Source organism: Mus pahari, chromosome 8 (genome assembly GCF_900095145.1).
Source record: "Mus pahari chromosome 8, PAHARI_EIJ_v1.1, whole genome shotgun sequence".
In the NCBI taxonomy this organism is placed as follows: domain Eukaryota; kingdom Metazoa; phylum Chordata; class Mammalia; order Rodentia; family Muridae; genus Mus; species Mus pahari.
Window position 1 is genome coordinate 58,762,895 of NC_034597.1, and position 21,236 is coordinate 58,784,130.

At 44.0% G+C, this 21,236-nt stretch overlaps 1 protein-coding gene across 1 annotated transcript in view; it reads right to left on the reverse strand.

Annotated features, from left to right (window-relative positions):
- Dock5 (dedicator of cytokinesis 5) overlaps window positions 1-21,236 on the reverse strand; it is a 182,496-nt gene that overhangs the window by 59,682 nt on the left and 101,578 nt on the right. Inside the window, exons 12-20 of the mRNA XM_021204056.2 lie at window positions 17,385-17,527; window positions 13,075-13,200; window positions 9,096-9,220; window positions 7,884-7,982; window positions 6,204-6,276; window positions 5,254-5,357; window positions 4,082-4,265; window positions 929-1,026; window positions 588-677 (exon numbers count right to left, since the gene is read on the reverse strand). Of these exons, the coding sequence (XP_021059715.1) occupies window positions 588-677; window positions 929-1,026; window positions 4,082-4,265; window positions 5,254-5,357; window positions 6,204-6,276; window positions 7,884-7,982; window positions 9,096-9,220; window positions 13,075-13,200; window positions 17,385-17,527 (1,042 nt within the window). The remainder of the gene's footprint in view (window positions 1-587; window positions 678-928; window positions 1,027-4,081; window positions 4,266-5,253; window positions 5,358-6,203; window positions 6,277-7,883; window positions 7,983-9,095; window positions 9,221-13,074; window positions 13,201-17,384; window positions 17,528-21,236) is intronic.

Below are 21,236 nucleotides of genomic sequence, written 5' to 3' on the forward strand. Positions count from 1 at the left end.
ACATCATACATTTGCAACCCACCTACCTCTTCAAGCCCAGTCCTCAGGTAAAACCTGTCCTAGACTCTTCCCAACAGTGAGAAAGTGAGGCTGGGTTTAGATGTGTTGGCTTCCTCCCACTCACAGGACAAGTCTGCATTTCCCACCGTCCCACCCGTACACGACACTGCTCTGGTTTCAGTTGCCAGAATAGGTATAAGTAAGCACTGTGTGACAAGCGTGTCTGCTATGCTGCTGATCACATGTAATGACACTGCAATTTATCTCTGATGGGTGAATACAGTCTCCCTGACATGGCTGGACAAGGACATACATCGTTCTTTATCGAGGGCCCCTCCTGGGCTTTGACTAGAGCATGGTAAAGAAAGTTAAAGCATGTACTGATCTTAATGTAGTTAAACCCACTCTGTTCCCTAAGGAGAAAGTAAAAGTATGTCAAAAAGGTGAGACCAAATCGAGAACAAGTGCTTGGAAGAGAAGTCTTCAGTCCCTCATCTGACTTCTGAGAGTCATTTTGCTCAATGATATTTATGGTATATTAAAAACTATCAAAGAATGAACACTGGTCAACATGAGTAGCTGCTTACCAGAGCGTCAAACACAAGGAAGTCGTACGTCTCATTGTCTGACATTTCCATCATTATGTTAAAAAGTGCGTCTAGTGTATCCTGTAAAAACTGAAGGTGAGACCAACAGAGAGGTTATTTTATTTCCAACCGGCTACACATTATAGAAAAAAATAATGGGAGTCACTAGGTTTTATAAAATAGATATGAGACTATTCTAATACTATTACTTTTGTAAGACTGGCACACTGGCTTAGCCATGTAGATACTAAGTTTTGGATTTCCAGTTGGTTTAGCGGAAGTCGGTGAACGAATGACACAGTATACTTGTGACTTTGGACACATAAGACATATGGACATACCTTAACAATCTCTCCTCCATCCACTTCCATTAGCTTTTTCAGGTTGTGCTTAATGTTCTGAGAATTGGAACGCCAGTTTAGTAAGCCTAGAAGGTCCACTGGGGAAGAAGGAATACAAACCACAGACATTAGAAGTCATAGCTACAGAATTTTCTAGAAAAGATAAGTGCTACTAGGCCGGGGAGATGGCTCAGGGGGTGAAAGTGGTTGCCACGCAAGTATAAAGACTTGAATTCAGATCTCTAGAACCCAATCTAGCTAGCTGCAGTAGAACATGTCTGTAGTCCCTGCCTCTCTGGTGCTCCATACGGTGAGCCAGCCTGGTATTTACACAATAAAAAACATGAGATCCTGTTACAAATCTGAAGATGTTCTCTGACCTCTACATGTGCACTGAGGCACATGTCTGCCCGCACACACACATCTCATATGCACACAAAGATTTTAAAAAGTTAATCGTTCTTAATAGTATCTAATTTGCCGAGTGGGGTAATGCACTTGCCGGATGTGGTGATGTAGGCCTTTAATCACGGTTCTTGGGAAGCAGAGGCAGGCAGATCTCTGAGTGTGAGGACAGCCTGGTCTCCAGAGTGAGTTCCAGGACAACCAGGGCTACCCAGAGAAACTGGTCTTGAAAAATGAAAAATCAAGATCAAAACCAAAACACCCAAAACAACAACAAAAACAAAAACAAAAACCAAAAACTCACTACTTTAAGAAGTACCTTGGGTGTTATTGCAAATTTTGCAATGTATTAGTTCTCATTTAAATCAGAGAAAATCTTGTGATCCTCTTTAGTCCCTCAAAGGGGGATAAAAAACAATCAGTAAGTAATCTACAAAAGCATAAAATGACGGACAGGAACTCATGTTTCTCAAATGATGACCTCATCATTGTGAAAGTCAACTTAGGAAGCACTCCTAACGAACCTCCCAGGATCCAGCTTCCTCCTGCCCTATGGTTATCCATGCTTGGGCAGATTCCCAGGGAAGGGACAGCATCCAGATACATTGGTGCCCTCTGAGGTCACTACTGTACTGTAGCAGGTTTTCAGAGGAGGAAAACAGGCTTCATGACACTAAATGGCTTGCTTTAGGACTCGAGACTACTGAGTGGCAGCAGGAGAGGGGTTTAACTAGCTCCATCTGATTCTAATCGTGGCAGGTCAACAAATGCACACACAAATGCGCAAATGGCTTTCATGATTAGACTTCCTCCGGCATCGCTTACTCCACGTGTGCAAATATTTTTTAAAAAAATCTGAAATCCCAAGTGTTCCTAGTTCCAAATATTTTAGATAGGGGATATTCGACGTGCACTAGTTGTCACTCTTGTTTAAAAGATGGGGAAACCAAGTCACAGGGAAGTCATCTGAGCTGTGACGGCCAGAGGTAATCTAGCTCCAACTAGCTTCCAAACACTGAAACAAAATCAGAAGCATGCACAGGGAGCAGGAAGCTTACCATGCCATTAGGTAGGTTGTAAAGCTCGGCATTCAGTAGCCACATACATTTCATTATTTAATTAAACTCTGAAATTTATATGGATTCCAACCAACAGCCATTTGGGCTGCTTCCAGTGTGCCCACATTGTAAATGTCAGAAAGCATTCACATGCGTAAGAGGTGATGCACAGCTCACTGGTGCCAGATCCAATTTCTGAGAGGAACACTCAGCCTCTGTGACTACTGTACTCTGTCGGCAGCACGTTAAGATTGTCACCCAGCCCCCGGCCCCACGGCCAGGCTAATGAGACCTGCCCAGTTTACTGTGTCTTCTAGGAATCTAAGAACACTTTCTGGCTTAAGTGAGTCTACCGTCCCACGTGGATGAGCGCCGAACTCAAGTCGGTTGAGTCCAGCCTTGAGGCCAAGTTGAAACACCATCCACAACTCTCTAGCAAGCCAGAATGTGTCAAAACCAACCCTAGGAGTACTGACTCCTAAACAACAACCAGGATCTGAGTCTTGAGTGTGCCTTCTTCTCTCTGCCGTGCACCATCCCTAAGACAATGTTCCTGTCCCTCTCTGCCCCAACCCACCCTCCCACTAACAGGCCTGATCCTGTGAGCGCAGGCCACCTCAGACGGACCTGGAAGGTAGGACCCCTGGGCAGTAAATACAGGGCTCCCTGGTCAGCAGGGCTCCTTCCCTGTAGCACAGGTTAACCGTGTAACTGCCGCTGTTGTCAAACGCCATGTTAAATGTAAGAGCTTGGAAGTTTGACAAGAAACAAAATGGAGCCTCGTTTATAAACTATGCTGCTGATTTCATGGAAAACTACCGACTTCCTGGAGCAATGGAAGGGGGAAGACTAGGAGAAACGGGAACTCGACTGGGTGTGGGGGTTCATACCTGTACACCCAGCAACTAGAAAGCTGAGGCAGGAGGATCACTACGAGTTCTAAACAACCTGGGCTACATAGTGAGACCCTGCCTCAAAAAAACGTAACAGAAACAAGCGAGCAAAGGAACGGTGACATTAATCCATGTTCTCTGCCACCTGTGTTCGGAAGAGATTGACTACAGCCAGAATCTGCCCCTCTCGGTTCCTGTCTATTACTAAAACCAACAAGGTGCTCAGCATTTCCTTTAAGTCCTTAAAGGAGGGTAATCTGAGATTTCTGAATTCCACATAGCCGTGAATATGCTTAGGTTTTATGATATGAAAATGCACTTGCGACAGCTAATTACTTTAATCATCAGCTAGACAGGATCTAGAACCACCTAGGAGACCAACCTCTGGGCATACATGTCTATGAGGGAGTTTCTAGGTTGTGCTAATGGAGGTGGGGAGCCCCACTTAAAATGTGTGCGGTAAGCAGAAAGGGCACTGAACAGCAAATCGTATTCATAACATTCTCCTCCCTGACTGTGTGACCGGAACCGGTCCATGCTCTTCTGCCGTCCCCCACTGTGACGGGCTGTCCCTGTGAACCGGGCCAAAGGAAAACTTTCCTCACTCAAACTGCTTCTGTCAAGCACTGTATCACGGCACCTGGAAAGGTAACTTACACAGCACGGCCGAGCATCGTTGGAGGAGCAACATCCTGCCTGAAGACCCGGCACCACCTGGTCTGGTATCCCGAGTCTAACCAGGGAGCTGAGGAGGACCAGACCAGGAGCTTCCGTGTCCATGTGGTCCCCACACCTACCATTTTGGGTGAGCTTTGTGGAGCAGATGAGAGTGGCGATCTGAAAACTGTCCTTCGTGCTGTCTTTGCTGGGTGTGAAGGCGGATGGGTTTTTGGATGCTTGGAGTTCTTTTTCTTCCAGCTCTGCTTTGGTCCCAGGCAGAGTCAGATAGTGTTTAGCATCTTCCATTTTCTTATTATCACCCTGAAAGGGAAGTGAGTTAGAAAAACTAGAATCAGGGCAATATCTCTCACATGATAGTAAAAAATACCCTCCCCCAAAAGAACATGATCATTCTTAGTGGATGTGAGACTTTATCAAATTCTATTTATAATCCCCTATAATTCAGACATTATCTTCCTATAGAATTTGCAGAAGTAACTTTATCATGGAAAATAATATAGTAAACTGTGAAGTAGAAATAAGCATATCCTATTCTCTGTCACAAGTAAATTACATACATTACAGAATAAGGTTGAGTTTGATTCTCTTGAACTTATAAATGGTCACAATGTACACTTTATTGGTCCAATGGAGAAAGAAGTAGCTCTGTACAGATTCTGAAACTACTCACAAGACTAAATAGATGCTAAGGAAAGAAAATGTTCATTGATCAGGCCCAACTCAGGCTAGACGCCTACTAGGCATCAGCCGCCCTCTGCCAGCTATTACTGGGGAAATGAGATCTCCCAGCATGCACTTCAAACTCTAAAACCTCAGTAGGTTTAGGGCTCGGAACAGTGTGCAGAGAATAGACACAAAACAGGAAAAGTAGCAAGGACCAGACAGTAAGGAAATGGTACCCAGGCAACAATGATTCAAAAAGCCACATCCTATGATACCCGCCAGGTTCTAACCCAGGCATACCTCTGCAGTGTCTGTGCCACTTGAATGACAGAGAGCAGAAGCAACAGCCCTGCCCTTCACTAACCAGAACCCAGGCACACCTTCTGCCCTTCGGTGGGATACTCCTGGAACACCCAGTCGTCATGCAGCTCACTCTGCTGTGAGAGAGCCGTAAAGTCACTAAGGGGTGACCTGGAGCCCTTTAGACTAAAGAGGGCAGACTTGTGTGCCTTTCAGTAGACTTCTGAAGTTTTTACACTTAAATCTGAAAGGAGCCTGAAAAGCCACATTGAAAGGGAACAGTGGTACATGAAGCCATTCTGAAGTCTAGTTCTACGAGCATCACCTTGTACACCACCAGGTCGTGCCTCCCATCCTGCAGCGTGGTACCGTTTGCGTTCATCAGTTTCACAAAGGACACCCCAAAGGCTCGCTCTGATTTATCTCTGGCTGAAAAGATAGAAATACCTGCCTGAGCCATGTGGGTAGACAATGGGAGGTGACGGCGACGGCAGTTAATTTCATGTTCACTCTGGGGTGTGATGTTCAACCACAGTGTATTCAACACAGGTCAACAGTGAGCTTGTTTATGTCACAGCTGCCCCCAAACTGAGAGTGTCTTATATTTCACAGAGGGTATGTTTTCTGTATTGCCTGATGTATGAGGCCACCATCTACTGAGTCATCTACACCAGAACAGTGGTGCCGACCAATCTCAGCCCTGTCAATCAATGGCATGTCCAACATGTCGATGTAGTCTGACCCCTTTCTCTCTCCATGTTGTTTCTACCCAAGGCCCAGACATACTCTCCACCACATCTGTTACCTCCACAAACCCTTCCTTCTATCCTCACACCTTTTCACACAGTAGGAAAGAGAACTCCCAAATCAAACTCATTCATGGCAATTCCCCTGCCTCAAACCCTTTAATGAAGTTAGGTGTGTGACTCATACTCATAACTCCAGCTACTTGAGAGACTGAGGCAGAAAGAATTCGAGTTTGAGGCCACCCTGGACTATATATCAAGACTCTCTCTGAAAAATACACAGCAACAAAAGTACGGGGCAGGGGATGTACCTCAGTGGTAGAGCACAGATCTGTCATGCTCAGAGCTGTGGGTTCAGTCTCCAGCATTCAGAAAAAGGAAAACAAATCACTGTTCTATTTTCCTGAAACCTATGAATGCTGAGCTAAATTTGTCAAGTATCTATTTTTCAGGTATCCACGTTCAAAAAGCATGCCAGGAACCAGTACATCTCTGAATGGAAATGTGCCATAGCCCTGCTAATACTTACATTCTTGAGATGACCTGTGTCGGAAGGTAAATCTTATGTGGCAGCGTGTGACCTCCTCGATGGCAATGAAGACCTGCAGAAAGGGGAGGAGTGAGAAGGCAAGGCTCACTTGGAATCATTTCTCTTAACTGCAGTGCACATTCTTTGGTCCTGGACCATATATGTTTGCATGGTATGGTGTGAGGTCTTGACTCTCCATATCTTTTGCACTGTTCAAAATCAGGATAATTAGTATATCTGCTGCTTTAAGCTTTTACCCTTTGCTTAGGGTGGTTATATCCAAAATCCTCCATCTTAATTTTTCTGAGAGAAAGAGACTTTAGATTTGGCTTTTGTATCTTATCCTAGCACACGTTCCTTCAGAGACTCAAAGCTTGCTAGCAGGGCCCCCTCCCTTCTCACAACCACTCCCAAGCCAAAAGCACCTCAGAGGGAGACCACTCTGCTGTTTACCATAGTTTCAGGGTTTAGACACATGATGCACCTGGCATCCAGAGGGATGGATAGGATCTAGATTTTGAGGTCTATGTAGGACCCTTCCAACGGGAAGTTGCATGCAGATATGGTGATAACTAGTATCTATAAGAGAAGAAAAGATAGAATACCAGCGTGGGGATGTTCTCTGACAGTAGAAGATAGTGCAACAGCATTGGTATGTCTATTAGTTTGAGTTCTCTAGAGTCGCTAAAAACACATTTCTGAGGAGCTCACAATGCCCGAGATAAGTAGCTTTAAAAGCCACAATACAGCCAGAAGCAGTGGTACGCACTTTCAGTCGAAGCACTTGGGAGGTAGAGGCAGGTGAGTCTCTGAGCTCCAGGGAAGCCTGAACTTTATGGCAAGTTCTAGGACAGCCAGAGTTTACAGAGTGAGAAACTGTCTTTTTCTTTTAAAAAGCACAATATAAACTCACATGGATTATTACACCATAAAAAACAGATTACAGAAGAATGTAAAAAAGTAATTGCTACCCAACTGAGATATGAGGACGATGTGTTGGTTTGTGGATTTTCTGCTTAGGACCCCGCCGATGCTGACAATGGGGGCTGCAGCAGCCCAGCATTGAGAGATGACCTGTTTTAGGTTGACCCCGAGGTGCTCCCAGATTTGGGGAGCTACTTCTCCTCCCAGGGTCTGCTGCCTCTTCAGAAAGAGGTCATAGCAATGGCCGCCTGTCTAGTTCTAAGGCCACTGTGAGCCCACAGGGGATGCTGGATCTGAAAGTACCTTACAATTCACAAAAGCCTTCCTTATACCAAGAGACCCAGAACACTTAGGCAGGAGCCAACAAGAACATGTTGGGAAGCTGATGACGGAGTGGGAACATCTTAGCTTGTCTGCAGCATCTTGGCAGCTCACTGCCTTACTATAGCCACAAGCTTTTCTGTTCCAGTCTCTATACATTTGTGAACGAGAATACTCAGTCAGAATGCTGGGCTTTGTAAAAGATGCTCTAAAGACCTCTTAACTACTGGTTCAGCTTTTGAAAAAAAATTAGTTTCTTTGAGAATCTCACACATTATATTTTGATTATACCCCTCTCACTCCACCCCATCCTCGGTTCATTCCTTTCTACAAATGATCTGAAACTTGCAGATATGATAAGAATGATCTGGGGTTTAAAAAGTGGACAGGGATCTAAACAAGGGTCAACAGCTGAAGGAGTTAAAGAGTTCTCACCTTGACCGTCTCGTACCAACAGGGTTGCTTGACCTGGTAATACACCACTGACTTGTACTCTGAGACGCCTTCGTACCCAGCACCGGGATGAATGGCTTTCTTTAATTGGAAAGACACAGTTAGGAGATGATACGAGGTCATGAAAAATACGGCAGCAGAAAAAGGTTTCTGAATGTACAGCCTCCAAAAATTAACTCAAAGTCAGAGGCATGGTGGCTTTGAGAAGCCTACCAGCAGCCATCCACACTGTACTGGGAGACTTCACTGTGGCAGCAAATGTACACTGTACCCAGCCAGCAGTCATGCCACATAAGGTCAACAAACGCCACCTCGGTCCCCTTAGCCCCAAGTACTGCAGGCCACGAGCTGCAGGGTCTTTTATGTACGTTTTTCTGCCTTTAAAGAAACATAATGTTTGAATTATGGACAACAAGGACTGAACATTTGGAGAGCATCACTCCAGGATGTCTAGACAAGCTTCAGGAGCCAACACTTTGACTTGTACATTCCAAAGCAATTAGGTGGAGGTGGCAGAGGCTTCCAGTGGCCACCTGGTGCCTCCCAAATCTCTCAAGTCAAAATCAAGATGTCCAGAAAGCTGCCAGAGGCAGAGAAACTCCAGATTGGAAGCCAGGAGAGTTGGGTCCCTTCGGCTCGGTCTTTAACGTCTGCAATTCCAGACAAAAGAACTCTACCCTGGGTACAAGTTCCTAATGACTAACACTGGGCATCAGCACTAGCTGGCCTACACCAAGGATGCCTTTAGTGTCACAGTGCTCCTTCAGCTAGGTGTCCACTGGCTCCACTGGCCCAGGTGATGGCAGTGGGCCTGTCAAGGCCTTTGGGACACCTCTGCCATGGCGCTCAAGCTTAGAATAGCCACACCACTTCAAAATGTCAAAAAGCCTGAGATCCTAAAGTTTTAGTGGTCCGTAATATCTCTGAGCAGAGAGAATATAAAAATATATCTGAATAGCCCCAGGATTAAAAATAGCCACTGGAAAAAATAGGTTTATTAGATTTTTTTATATATTTTTTCCATATGAGAAAGTATTGAGCATTCTGATGTATGCCTGTGATCCCAAAGTAAGAACAACACCCCAGAAAAGAAGAACACCCGATATGGGGATATTGACAGGAAGTTGGGCCAGCAGTCAGCTGCTACCACAGAGTAGGTGTGAGGCGATGAGATTTGTGGCGGATGCTACGTACCTCTAAAAGGTTGCCTTCCTCATCAAACACAGACATGGTCACCTCCACGTTCTTAGGTGTCTTCTTCTTTCCCTTGTCAAACTCCCCATGGATCAGGGTGACATAAATATCATTCCGGACATCCCCTATAACACGACGAGCCTCCCGTGAGTGCTACTGAGGAAAACTCACATCAAAGTTCCTCGACCCAACACACACAAGATAATCCAAATGTGTAACGGTCCGCTTGTAATGGACTGCTTGTTCCACAGAAGTCTTTTGACTGCTCTCCCAGTCCACCCCTCACTACATACCAAGGTGTCTCTGATGTGCACTCTGTGCAAACATTAAATTATTGTCACTAGTGTGCACACACATAGCACTTGCCACAGCATGAGCATAGGGGTCAGAGGATGACGTCTCTGGAGGCAGTTTACCCCTTCCACCGCTTCTACTGCTGCCCGGCATTCACACACTCCCAAACGCTTCTCCTGTCCCTTACCTTGCTGCAGGAGTGCAGGGATTACAGCTATGAGCATCCACACCTCTTTTTTTTTTTAATGTGGGTTCTGCAGATCACCCAGGTTGTATGGTAAGAGTTTCTATCTACTAAGCCACCTCAGGGATCCAATTCTTTTCAATAATAATTCTTTGTTACATTTAGGATCCGTGTCTAATAATAAGCATATATTAGATATTGCTAGGCTGTCCAGTAGGTTTTTAATAGTGTCTTTCAGGTTTCTTGTTTGTTCAGCTAGCTAGATATGGGCGTGGTTCCTGAGGAGACCCAACCCAGGAACACCAGCTTTGTACTCACAGACAGGCGTACTGTGAACATTGAGAAAGAGCTAATTGGTTAAAAATGAAATAAAAGAGTGATCTAGCAGGGGTGTAAGAGATGGCAGGAGTCTTGATGGAGGAAGTAGAAGTCTAGATGACTTAAAGTGTGAAGAAGTCTTGATGCTAAAGATGGGGACCAAAGACAATTTTCCCCAAGCCTAGTATATCTGTAGTTAGTGAAAAGAGCTTTGTGATGGATGAAGCCGCTCTTCTAAGAAGGTACAACAGCCTTCCTTTATGGAAATGTTTATTCATCTATTCTGAGCATCCATTAAAACACCCTCATTCTCAGGTAATGTGTGTGTAGAAAACTACCACTGCCCCTTAACTTCCTGAAGGTGAGAAAAGATCCAATTAGTTGCAAAAAAATCTGTTCTCAGATGGAAAGATCTCCCATGCTCATGGATTGGCAGGACTAACATAGTCAAAATGGCCATCCTGCCAAAATCAATCTACAGATTCAATGCAATCCCCATCAAAATTCCAACCCAATTCTTCAGAGTTAGAAAGGGCAATTTGCAAATTCAACTGGAATAATAAAAAACCTAGGATAGCAAAAACCATTCTCAACAATAAAAGAACCTCTGGTGGAATCACCATGCCTGACCTTAAGCTGTACTACAGAGCAATTGTGATAAAAACTGCATGGTACTGGTACAGCGACAGACATGTAGATCAATGGAATAGAATTGAAGATCCAGAAATGAATCCACATACCTATGGTCACTTGATTTTTGACAAGGGAGCTAAAACCATCCAATGGAAAAAAGACAGCATTTTCAACAAATGGTGCTGGCACAACTGGCAGCTATCATGTAGAAGAATGAGAATTGATCCATTCTTATCTCCTTGTACAAAGCTCAAAGACCTCCACATAAAACCAGAGACACTGAAATTGATAGAGGAGAAAGTGGGGAAAAGCCTCGAAGATATGGGCACAGGGAAAAAATTTCAACAGAACACCAATGGCTTGTGCTGTAAAATCAAGAATTGACAAATGGGACCTCATAAAATTGCAAAGCTTCTGTGAGGCAAAAGAAACTGCCAACAAGACAAAAAGGCCACCGACAGATTGGGAAAGGAATTTTATCAATCCTAAATCTGATAGAGGACTAATATCCAATATATACAAAGAGCTCAGGAAGCTAGACTCCAGAAATTCAAATAACCCCATTAAAAAATGGGGTACAGAGCTAAACAAAGAATTCCCAACTGAGGAATACCGAATGGCTGAGAAACACCTGAAAAAATGTTCAACATCCTTAGTCATCAGGGAAATGCAAATCAAAACAACCCTGAGATTCCATCTCACTCCAGTCAGAATGGCTAAGATTAAAAATTCAAGTTACAGCAGATGCTGGCGAGGTTGTGGAGAAAGAGAACACTCCTCCATTGCTAGTGGAAGCTTGTACAACCACTCTGGAAATCAGTCTGGCGGTTCCTCAGAAAATTGGACATAGTACTACCAGAGGACCCAGCAATAGCTCTTCTGGGCATATACCCAGAAGATCTTCCAACTGGTAATAAGGACACATGCTCCACTATGTTCATAGCAGCCTTATTTATAATAGCCAGAAGCTGGAAAGAACCCAGATGTCCCTCAGTAGAGGAATGGATACAGAAACTGTGGTACATTTACACAATGGAGTACTACTCAGCTATTAAAAACAATGAATTTATGAAATTCTTGGGCAAATGGATGTATCTGGAGGATATCATCCTTAGTGAGGTAATCCAATCACAAAAGAAGTCACTAGATATGCACTCACTGATAAGCGGATATTAGCCCAGAAACTTAGAATACCCAAGATACATTTTGCAAAACACAAGACAACCAAGAAGGAAAACCATCGTGTGGATACTTCATTCCTCCTTAGAATAAGGAACAAAATACCCATGAAAGGATATAGATACAGAGACAAAATTTAAAGCTAAGATGAAAGGATGGACTATCCAGAGACTACCCCATCCGGGGATCCATCCCATCATCAGCCACCAAACCCAGATACTAATGCACATGCCAACAAGAGTCTGCTGAAGGGATCCTGATATAGTGGCCTCTTGTGAGACTATGCCAGTGCCTGGCAAACACAGAAGTGGATGCTCACAGTCAGCTATTGGATGGAACACAGGGCTCCCAATGGAAGAGCTAGAGAAAGTACCCAAGGAGCTGAAGGGGGCTGCAACCCTGTAGGTAGAACAACAATATGAACTAACCAGTATCCCCTGAGCTCGTGTCTCTAGCTGCATATGTAGCAGAAGATGGCCTAATCGGCCATCATTGGGAAGAGAGGCCCCTTGGTCTTGTAAACTTTATATGACCCAGCACAGGGGAAGGCCAGGGCCAAGAAGTGGGAGTGGGTGGGTAGGGGAGCAGGGGCGATGGGGGGGTATAGGGAACTTTCAGGATAGCATTTGAAATGTAAATAAAGAACATAATAATAATAATAATAATAATAATAATAATAATAATAATATGATTTTAAAAAACCTGTTCTCATGCAGTACATGGCAAGTTGGTTTTCTAGAGTTTTTCAAATGTTATGTGGCCTGCTGTCCACAAGTCTCATCAATTAGTTTGCATGAATATTCATCAACTTCCTCAGAATATGACTCCCTTTGTCTCCCGCAGATATTAGAGAATTAAATGGGAGACGTTGGTGAATTCAGGAATGTGACTGTCGGTCCCCAACATGGCAAGAAAGAGAGCAGAGCAAGAATGAGGACCATGAGGAACGGGATGAGTAACATGCAGTCAGAGCTCAGAGGACAAAAACAGGGTCTTGCAGAGATGGAGCTGAGCAGAGAGACCCAACACAGAAGGTGACAAGAGGAGCAAGACACTTGTCAATTAAGTAGTCTCCTGGACAGAAGACCCTGGGCTACCGGTTGTTTCCTGAGAAGGAAGTCCAGTTGGGGGAAACATCTGTGGAGCAGGATGGGAAAGAGGGAGTGACCTAGGGATGCTAAGATGCTCAGAGGCGTTTTCTTGGCCCTGCCTAATGAGCAGTCTTTGAGGGTGCTGCAACTCTGTCACCAGTTTCTTGATGCCACTAGCCCTAAATGATGTCATCTTAGGGACTCAACTGTCCAAGCAGAGGTAATCCTTTCTTCCGACATGGCAAAGAAATACAAAAGGGAACTGGAGCAAAGTGTATACCTGGCAGGATTATTTCTGGAAAGCCCATTTTCCGTGCTATTGCTGTTGATCTGTCTACCAGGTGTGAAAAGTTCTTCTGCACCTGTGTGAGGTCACCTGGCAGTAACTTTAAGGACACCCAAAGACCTGTAAGGGGAAAAAAGGGACAAGCTTACAGTTCTCTGTATAATCTCTGCAACACAGTCGTAGACACTTATGTGAGACAAACCAGACACCTCAAATAAACATGTAATGCTCCCTGGGTAACATTGTTTCCATGATGCGTCCTTCAGACTCACAGGAGGCCTCCTTATCTGAGAAATCATCAGATAATCATGACTTCGGTGGAGAACAAAAACATTAAAGATTATCCCAACTGATACCAAAGTATGTTTGCTCTAAGTATAAGATCATGTGGTTGTGGTGCCAGAAATAATACAGACGTTATTGGAAACCGTTACATACATACAACATGGAAATTTAATTAGGGATGTCAGAGGCAGGGCAAATCATGAAAAAAAGAAATGAATGTCAGGGCCTAGAGAGATGGTGCAATGATTAAGACCTCTTGCTGCTCTTCCAGGGGACCTAAGTTTGAATTGCACGCCAGTGTTGGGCAGCTCATAATTGTTTGTAACCCCAAAGGAACCCGGTACCTCTCTTCTGGTCTCTGTGGGCATGCACACATGTGGCAGATACTCAAACACACAAACATATACATTTTCTTGGTACTTAAAACAGAAGCAACGTAATGTTTTATATTTTAATTAAGATAAGTTGCTAATAAAGAAATAAATAGGGCAAGAGAATATTGAAAGGAAAAAAGTGAATAGCTGTTAAATCTCTGAAAACTACAGGATTTATTTGTTAGCATCAGGACACTCCAAGGCCTGGCCCAACCATGTGACACGAGACCTGCGTTGCCAGGACAACGACCCTCAATCCCACAACTCACCTGGCTCAGTCCCCACCCTCATTGGTGTGATGTCACTCTCCGTATAAATTAGGGGATCACCCCCTCCTCACTCTCTTCTCCTCCTCTCTTCACCCCTCTTAGCTCTTCTTCTCTTCCCCCTTGCCCCCTCTTCTTCTCTTCTCTTTCTCTTTCTCCTCTTTCTCTCTCCTCTTCTCTGCTCTTCTACTCGCTTCGCCGCCCCACCCCATCCCTGCTTAATAAACCTCTCTCACATGGAATCACCTTGGTGTGGTCTGCTGTTTGATTTATCCGCCCAAAACATAAAATTATTTATTTTTACTTTATGGGTACGAGTGTTTTGCTTGCAATCATGTATGTCCATGTACTACATGATGCTTGGTGACCCAGCAGAAGGACCATCAGCCCTCCTGGCACTGGAGTTAGACTGTGTGAGCTGTAGTGTGAGTACTGGGAACTAAACTCAGGTTCTCTGCAAGAACAGAAAGTATTCTTAATTCCTCTCCAAACCCTGAATTAGTCCCTTCTTAAACTAAAGAAACAAATTCTAAGTGCAAAAAGTAAGTATCAATATACAAATTGAAATATGAAAAGTCACAAAGTGATGCTGGTGATAAAGAAAGAGCCTCACAAAGAAATCTGAAATGAATACACATTCACAGAGAAGCAGAAGGTCATCGACGTTCTATAAAACAAAAACTGGAAAAAATGTATTTTAAAGAAGACAGAAGAATAATTATCTGTTGGGGTTGGTCTGATGCTGCTACATAGTCAAATGCTAAATACTAGCCCCCAAGATCTGGTTGCCCTAAGAAGAAAAAATTCTCCTGTACACCAGCATTTGTTGTACAGAGCTTGCTTCCCCGAGTTAATTGGTCCATAAAAGGCAAAAAAAAGCCTGTGACTGGGCAGTAGAGAGAGAAAGATGGGACTTGATGATCAGTAAAGGGTCTCAGGAGAGACCAGAAGGGGAAGGACAGGAGGGATCAGGATAGGCCATGAGAGAAGATGGACCATGAACGTGTAGCCAGGGGAAACAGCAAGTATCAAGGGGCATATGGCGGAGATGTAAGTTTGAACAGCTTCAAACCTGCCCAATGTAGGCTTACAGCTTGTAAATAAGACATAAGGATTGTGTGTCTTTTATATGGGCTAGCTAGAATATATAATTTCTTTTTTCTTTTTGTTTTGTTTTTTTGTTTTTTTTTTTTGTTTGTTTTTTTCGAGACAGGGTTTCTCTGTGTAATCGCCCTGGCTGTCCTGGAACTCACTCTGTAGACCAGGCTGGCCTCGAACTCAGAAATCCGCATGCCTCTGCCTCCCGAGTGCTGGGATTAAAGGCGTGTGCCACCACGCCTGGCATATAATTTCTTATTACAATGATCTTCCTTAAAAAAAATCTGAGATGGTAGGAAATTCATGTATCTCTTAGACAATCCAGACTTGAGGTGATTATTTAAATACATAAGGACCACTGTCTACTTGCCACCTTTCAGACAGGAGAGAACATGCAGCATGAACACTTGGCACCCAGGACAGGCAGCACAGCCATCCAAGTTGAAGCTTGTTCCCGACACTGACCCAGAAGTCCTACCACTGGGAGTTCCTATGCAGCGGTTCTAAATTCATAGAAAGCTTCAGTACTGAAAGACTCACAGCAGGGTGGCTTACATTTACAGCACTAAGCAGCTAGAAAACTCCGTGAGTAGGTACCTGCTCAAGGAACTGGACCTCACACCTTCCTCATCAGGCTAGATGGCAAAATGCAGTCACTGTGGTTAAGTTCCATAGCTTTCAAAGGAAACTAAACGGTTATCTGGCCTTCTGAGGTACCAGGAGAGAAAGATAATGTCCAGATGTCCTTAAAAGGCTCCTGCAAGCCACAGGATGCTGCTTGCTGTGTTTCAGTCCTGACATTAAAAATAATATGATTGGTTTTCTTACTGCCCCAAACCAACTGTTCTTTACCTTTTCCTTCCTCCCTCCCTCCCTTCCTCCCTCACTCCGTCCCCTCTTCCTGTCTGTCCATCCATCGGTCCTTCCTTCCTTCTCCTTCTCTGTCTATAAACCCATGCTTTCCTGCTCAGCATCACAGAAAACTAATCTTACTTTTATGGAAAGCAGTATTGTTCAGCTGTCAAAGAGAAACAAAATCTAATCAAAATATTTAAATTAAATTTGCTATAAATTTGGCTTTGAGCATTTTTAAACATGAGAATGTTATACAACCACACAAATAAAGAGATATTTGTGCCGAATAAAAAGACAACTGAAAAGGGCTTTTTCTGTTTCAGAGCAAGAAAGGAATGGCATTGTTTTCCATTCTGTTCCAAAAAGGAAATCATATGTAAAATGTAATCTCATTAGTATAAGAATGTTCTACTCTAATCAAAATTATAACCTTAAGCTAAAGGATCTAAAGAGCCGGGAGAGGGGAGATGGCTGTGAATGTGAAGCTCTTGCTGCACAAGCCCAAAGACTTGAGTGTAGACCCCAGCACCCGTATGACTCCTGGTAGGCATGAAGGCTCACTATATGTCCAGTGTTCAAAAGGTAGAGACAGCGGATTTCCAGACTAAGCTAGATCCATTAGTGAACTAGTGGGACTTAAGCCTACACATGTGTACCCTTCCTCCGAGTGCCCATTCAGATGTAAACATGCATACAAACGTATATGAAGGGGGGGGGTAGTTATTTGTGTTTAGATTCTCTTTGCTCCTCTCTCTTTCTACCTGAATAACTGTGAACACCCTGAAAAGTCTGTTTCCCTGCTTGCTTTCATTTTAAACAGTGTCGTAGGGCAGTCATGAAAAGAGGTGGCACCACTTCGAGAGCCTTTCAAGTCTGGCTGCCTCCTTGGCACTTGAATTTTAATGCCGTGACTATTATTCCTTACTATTTGAATTTTGAAACATCTTCACAGGAATTTCTCTTAGCTGAAGCTATCAAAAGACAGGTACACGCAAGTTCCAGAGAAGATACACAAGTTCTGCAAGGTAGCCTACAAGTTCACACCAACAGATACTTGGACCGTTCTGTCTCTTTCGAGTTTCGGAAAACACACCCAAGGGGTAAGTTTATTGGGGACACACTACATATGCACTCCTGAGTCACTCTCTGTTGGCACATTTACTTTGAGGAGTTACCACTGGGAAGAGAGGACAGAAAAACAGTCTCGTGGGGGAAAAAGTATGTTCCATAGAACTTACAAACTCAACCCTGATCCCACTAGAAAAGGTGAAGGTTTTAGATCTTCAACGGGAGATATCTGAGAAGGGCAGTGTCCAGGGGAGGCTGCATGGTGTCACAGTGGATGGTGAAAGGGCAGGGACCTTGCTCTGCATGTTCCCTCTCCGGTCACCACCCAAAGTCCCCTCACCCAGGGCAGCCTGTGTACCTTGTCCTTTGTGATTCACTTCCTTTGCAGCTATGACTTTATTTAGGACCGAAGTGAGCGGCTCATTCTCTCCAATCACGTGGGAGGTTATCAAGGGGGACATGATGAGCTGTCTCTGGCGGATGTAGGTCTCCATGGCAATTCTGGGGAAGACAGAAGAGGTGAGGAGGAAGCCGGAAGTAGAGAAAAATCTCCAAAGTGTGATGTGAGAACATGGAAATACAAACACAAACCTCAGCAGAGGGCTCATGGGAAAACCACTGTTTTGGATTATGTTCCCGCATGGTCCCCCAACAGACCAGGCTAAAGTCAACATGGACCCGCTCACCACAGTGAAAATGCAGCAAGGCTTTGGTAAAGTAGAATAATCTATCTTCTAAGATCTCAAGATGGAGCAATAGCAGCTTAACCCCTCAAAGAGGCTGGCTTCAGCAAATATGCCAATGAAATTCCCTCAGAAAAGTTACCTACAGAAGTGACCTGAAGCTGACCTACCAGGTAGCTACCTTGTGTCTGTCTTCTGTCCCTGCCGTAAGAGCAATGAGTAATCCCATGTTTGCCTTCTGCTTCTGTCTATAAGCCAATCTCCTCTGCTTGGTTCTTGGGGGGGATGGAGGGGAGACACACATATTTTGCTTTATGGCATGCAATGTTGCCCAACACTTCTAATCTAGGATTGGACAACAGAATAGGAAATAAGGTCAACTAAGTAAATTGCTGTAATTTTGTCTCTGGAACTTTCTTCCCTTCATTCTTCCATTGATCATATATGTGTATATATGCATATATATATATATATATATATATATATACATACAAACATACATACAAACATACACACACACATATATATTTATGTGAATATCATATATATTGAGATTATAATTCCAACATTTTTCCCTTCGGTGTTCTCCCTCTAAGACCTCCCACATACCCCTCCTTGCTAGCTCTCCTTCAAACTCATGACCTGTTTCTTCACTAATTGTTATTGCATGCATATATGAATATCCTGTTCATTCCATAAAACACTTCCTGGATGTTTTCAAGGCTGACCATTTGGAACTGGAGGGACGGTCTGTGTGCCTTCCCTAGGGAAGAACAGCTCTCTGGCCCCCAGTTTTCCTCAGTTGCCTTTAGCTAGCTCTTTGTATAATGTTAAGGCCTTATAGGCTTTTGCTCGTCCACTTAGGCATGTCCATCAGTGTCGTCCCTGTTCAGCGCATGTTTGGATAGTCATGCCGACAAGGCTTTTAGGGGTGTGGCTCCTTATTTATTATGAGGAGACACAGTCTCACAGCAAACTCCCTGGTCCTCTGGCTCTTATGATCTTTCCACCTCCTCTTCTTAAACATGTCAGGGAAATGACAAGACAAAGAAAGTGGGGGTGGGTAACAATGGCCAAGTGTTAAACGATGAAGTTCAAGCCGATGACTAAGGAGAAGGTAAGCCGTTAAAGTCAGAGGTATTTAGACTTGGCTGCTTGGATGGGACAGAAGGACAAGCCAAAGGACAGGAGACCTGGCTCCCAAGACTAGCTCCACCTGACAGAATGCTCTACAGGATCCTACTCCCTAGAGGCCCACATCCACAGGGCCATTTGATAGGTAGATACAGTATGAATGGGGGATACTGCAAAGGTGTTTTGAGATACTCAATGACTTTAAATTTAGGATTGCAGTGGCCAATCAGCAAATGAGATCCAGTTAAATTACCACATCAGGTAAGGTCCACCGAGTGGGAGCCCAAAGGACCAAACACAGCCCCCATTCTCTTGAAGTTGCCACCACCAACTACATTATCATCCTATTGCCACACTATAGTCTTTGGTCTTCTCTGCCTACCAGACAGCTTTCTTTGTGTACATCCTTTTACCTGATGATAAAGCATACTGAACGTGGGGCTGGAAATGGGGGCGGGGGAGTTGTTTTCTATGAATGACTCTCCCCAGGTGGACTACAGAACTCACATATAAGTCACTGCAGCTTAGGGAAATAGGAGGACAGGCCTGGGGTTGCCAGGGGGAACATAACACCATTATACAGTGGTGTTTGCTGCATACTGGGTGGTAATCAAACTAGGGCTGGGCTCCTTGGGGATTTTAACAAAAGCACATGCTATTTATTCCACAGGACCATCTCAGAGTTTGCTGTTGCTGCATGGGTGGAGGTTTAGAAGTTGAACAGAAAGGCATGACACTGAAGGTAGAAGCTATCATAAAGGCAATATAAATAAAGGAATTCTTCAGATAGGTTTTTTAAACCTATGAATGCAGAACTTGATATGGTCTATATATGTATGTGCATACATGTATATACATGTGTGTGTGTATAATGATATCTGTCTCTATATAAAATGTTTATTTATTTATTTTTTAGACAACATCCCACTATGCTTCACAGGCTGGCTTCACATTCATAATCCTCCTGCCTCAGCTTTCTAAGTAACTGGGATTATAGACATCTGGTTTTTTTTTTCTTATTGTTTTTTTTTCTTATTGTTTTATTTTTTTCTTATTGTTGTTTTGTTTTGTTGTTGTTTGAAAATAGAGATGTGTGACTTTAAAACAGCTTTCCAGAGCTCAGTACCATGTATAGTTTCTATGGTCCTGTAGCATTTAAGATTTTAAGCTGTTCAATTTTCTGCTTCATTATTTGGAGTGTGTTGGTATACATCACGATGCAAGAGCTCCCTGATTTGTATTTCTTAACACTGAGCTAAGATTTAAAAGGCACTTCTCTTGTACAATTATGTCCTTCTGTCCATTTGCAATAGGATTTGTGTGTATGCGTAGTATAAATGGTACATTTTTATTTACGTGTATAAGTCTCAGTGAGTGTCTGTCACATGCATGGAGTTGCCTGCAGGGGCAGCAAGGGCACATCAGATCCTCTGGAATGACAGGTACTTATATCAATTCTGGAAAGTAAACGTCAGTCCTCTGGAGAAGCTGCTGGTGCTGTTAGCCACAAAGCCATCTTCCTAGCCCCATCATTTATATGTGGTTTTTAAAAGATCTTTTCACTCAAATATCCTGAGGCTGGCTTCTGGAAATCCATGTGTTCTATCAATCTGCAGTGTCCCATGCAAGTTAGATGAGACACTGTGCTGTAACTGGCACATAACCCCTGACAGGGGCCACTTCCAGAAACCTTTTGCCCTCTTCCTAGGCCACCATTATGTATACTGAATGCCAGAGCAGCCACAAGGCTCACACTAGAACTCGTCAAAGAGTTATGGGGATAAGATTTGTGTACTGCAGCCCCAAGTTGCATGGGTGGCTCCAGTTCCCGCAGCCCAGCATAGAACCTGGGGTCAACTTCCCGGCTGCCCTGTACTACCAGACTGTCTTCCCCAGTTCCTTGTAGGAACCCTTGTTTAGGTCCCTTACATACTCTTCTTGCCTAATCCCTTGTTACTATGAGTACAGTCCCTGGACCAGCACCATTAGCAACACTCAGAAGCTTGTCAGGTGCAGGCAGACCTAACTAGAGCAAATGCTGATTCTAACAAGATTGCCCTGACAAATGCATCATCCTGTCTGAGGAGACATGTGATGGTTAGTCAAACCTGTTCAACACAACAGAAAACAGATGCATTACGGCATCTCCCCTCTGACAGTCAGGTGACATCATCTCTGGATGCCGGTGCAGATGGATGTGTGCCCTTTATGTTATAGTCCTTCTACCGAGTTAGAAAATGTTCAGTTTACCCTCTTTGAGCCCAACATGAAGCCCCCTGAATAAAGTCTTCTGCAGAGGGGCCCAGATTACAGACTTCCAGCAGAACTATCTTTATGTATCCAGGAACAGAAAGGGGTCCCCCACCCCGCTCTGCTTCTCCAGTCATGCCCCA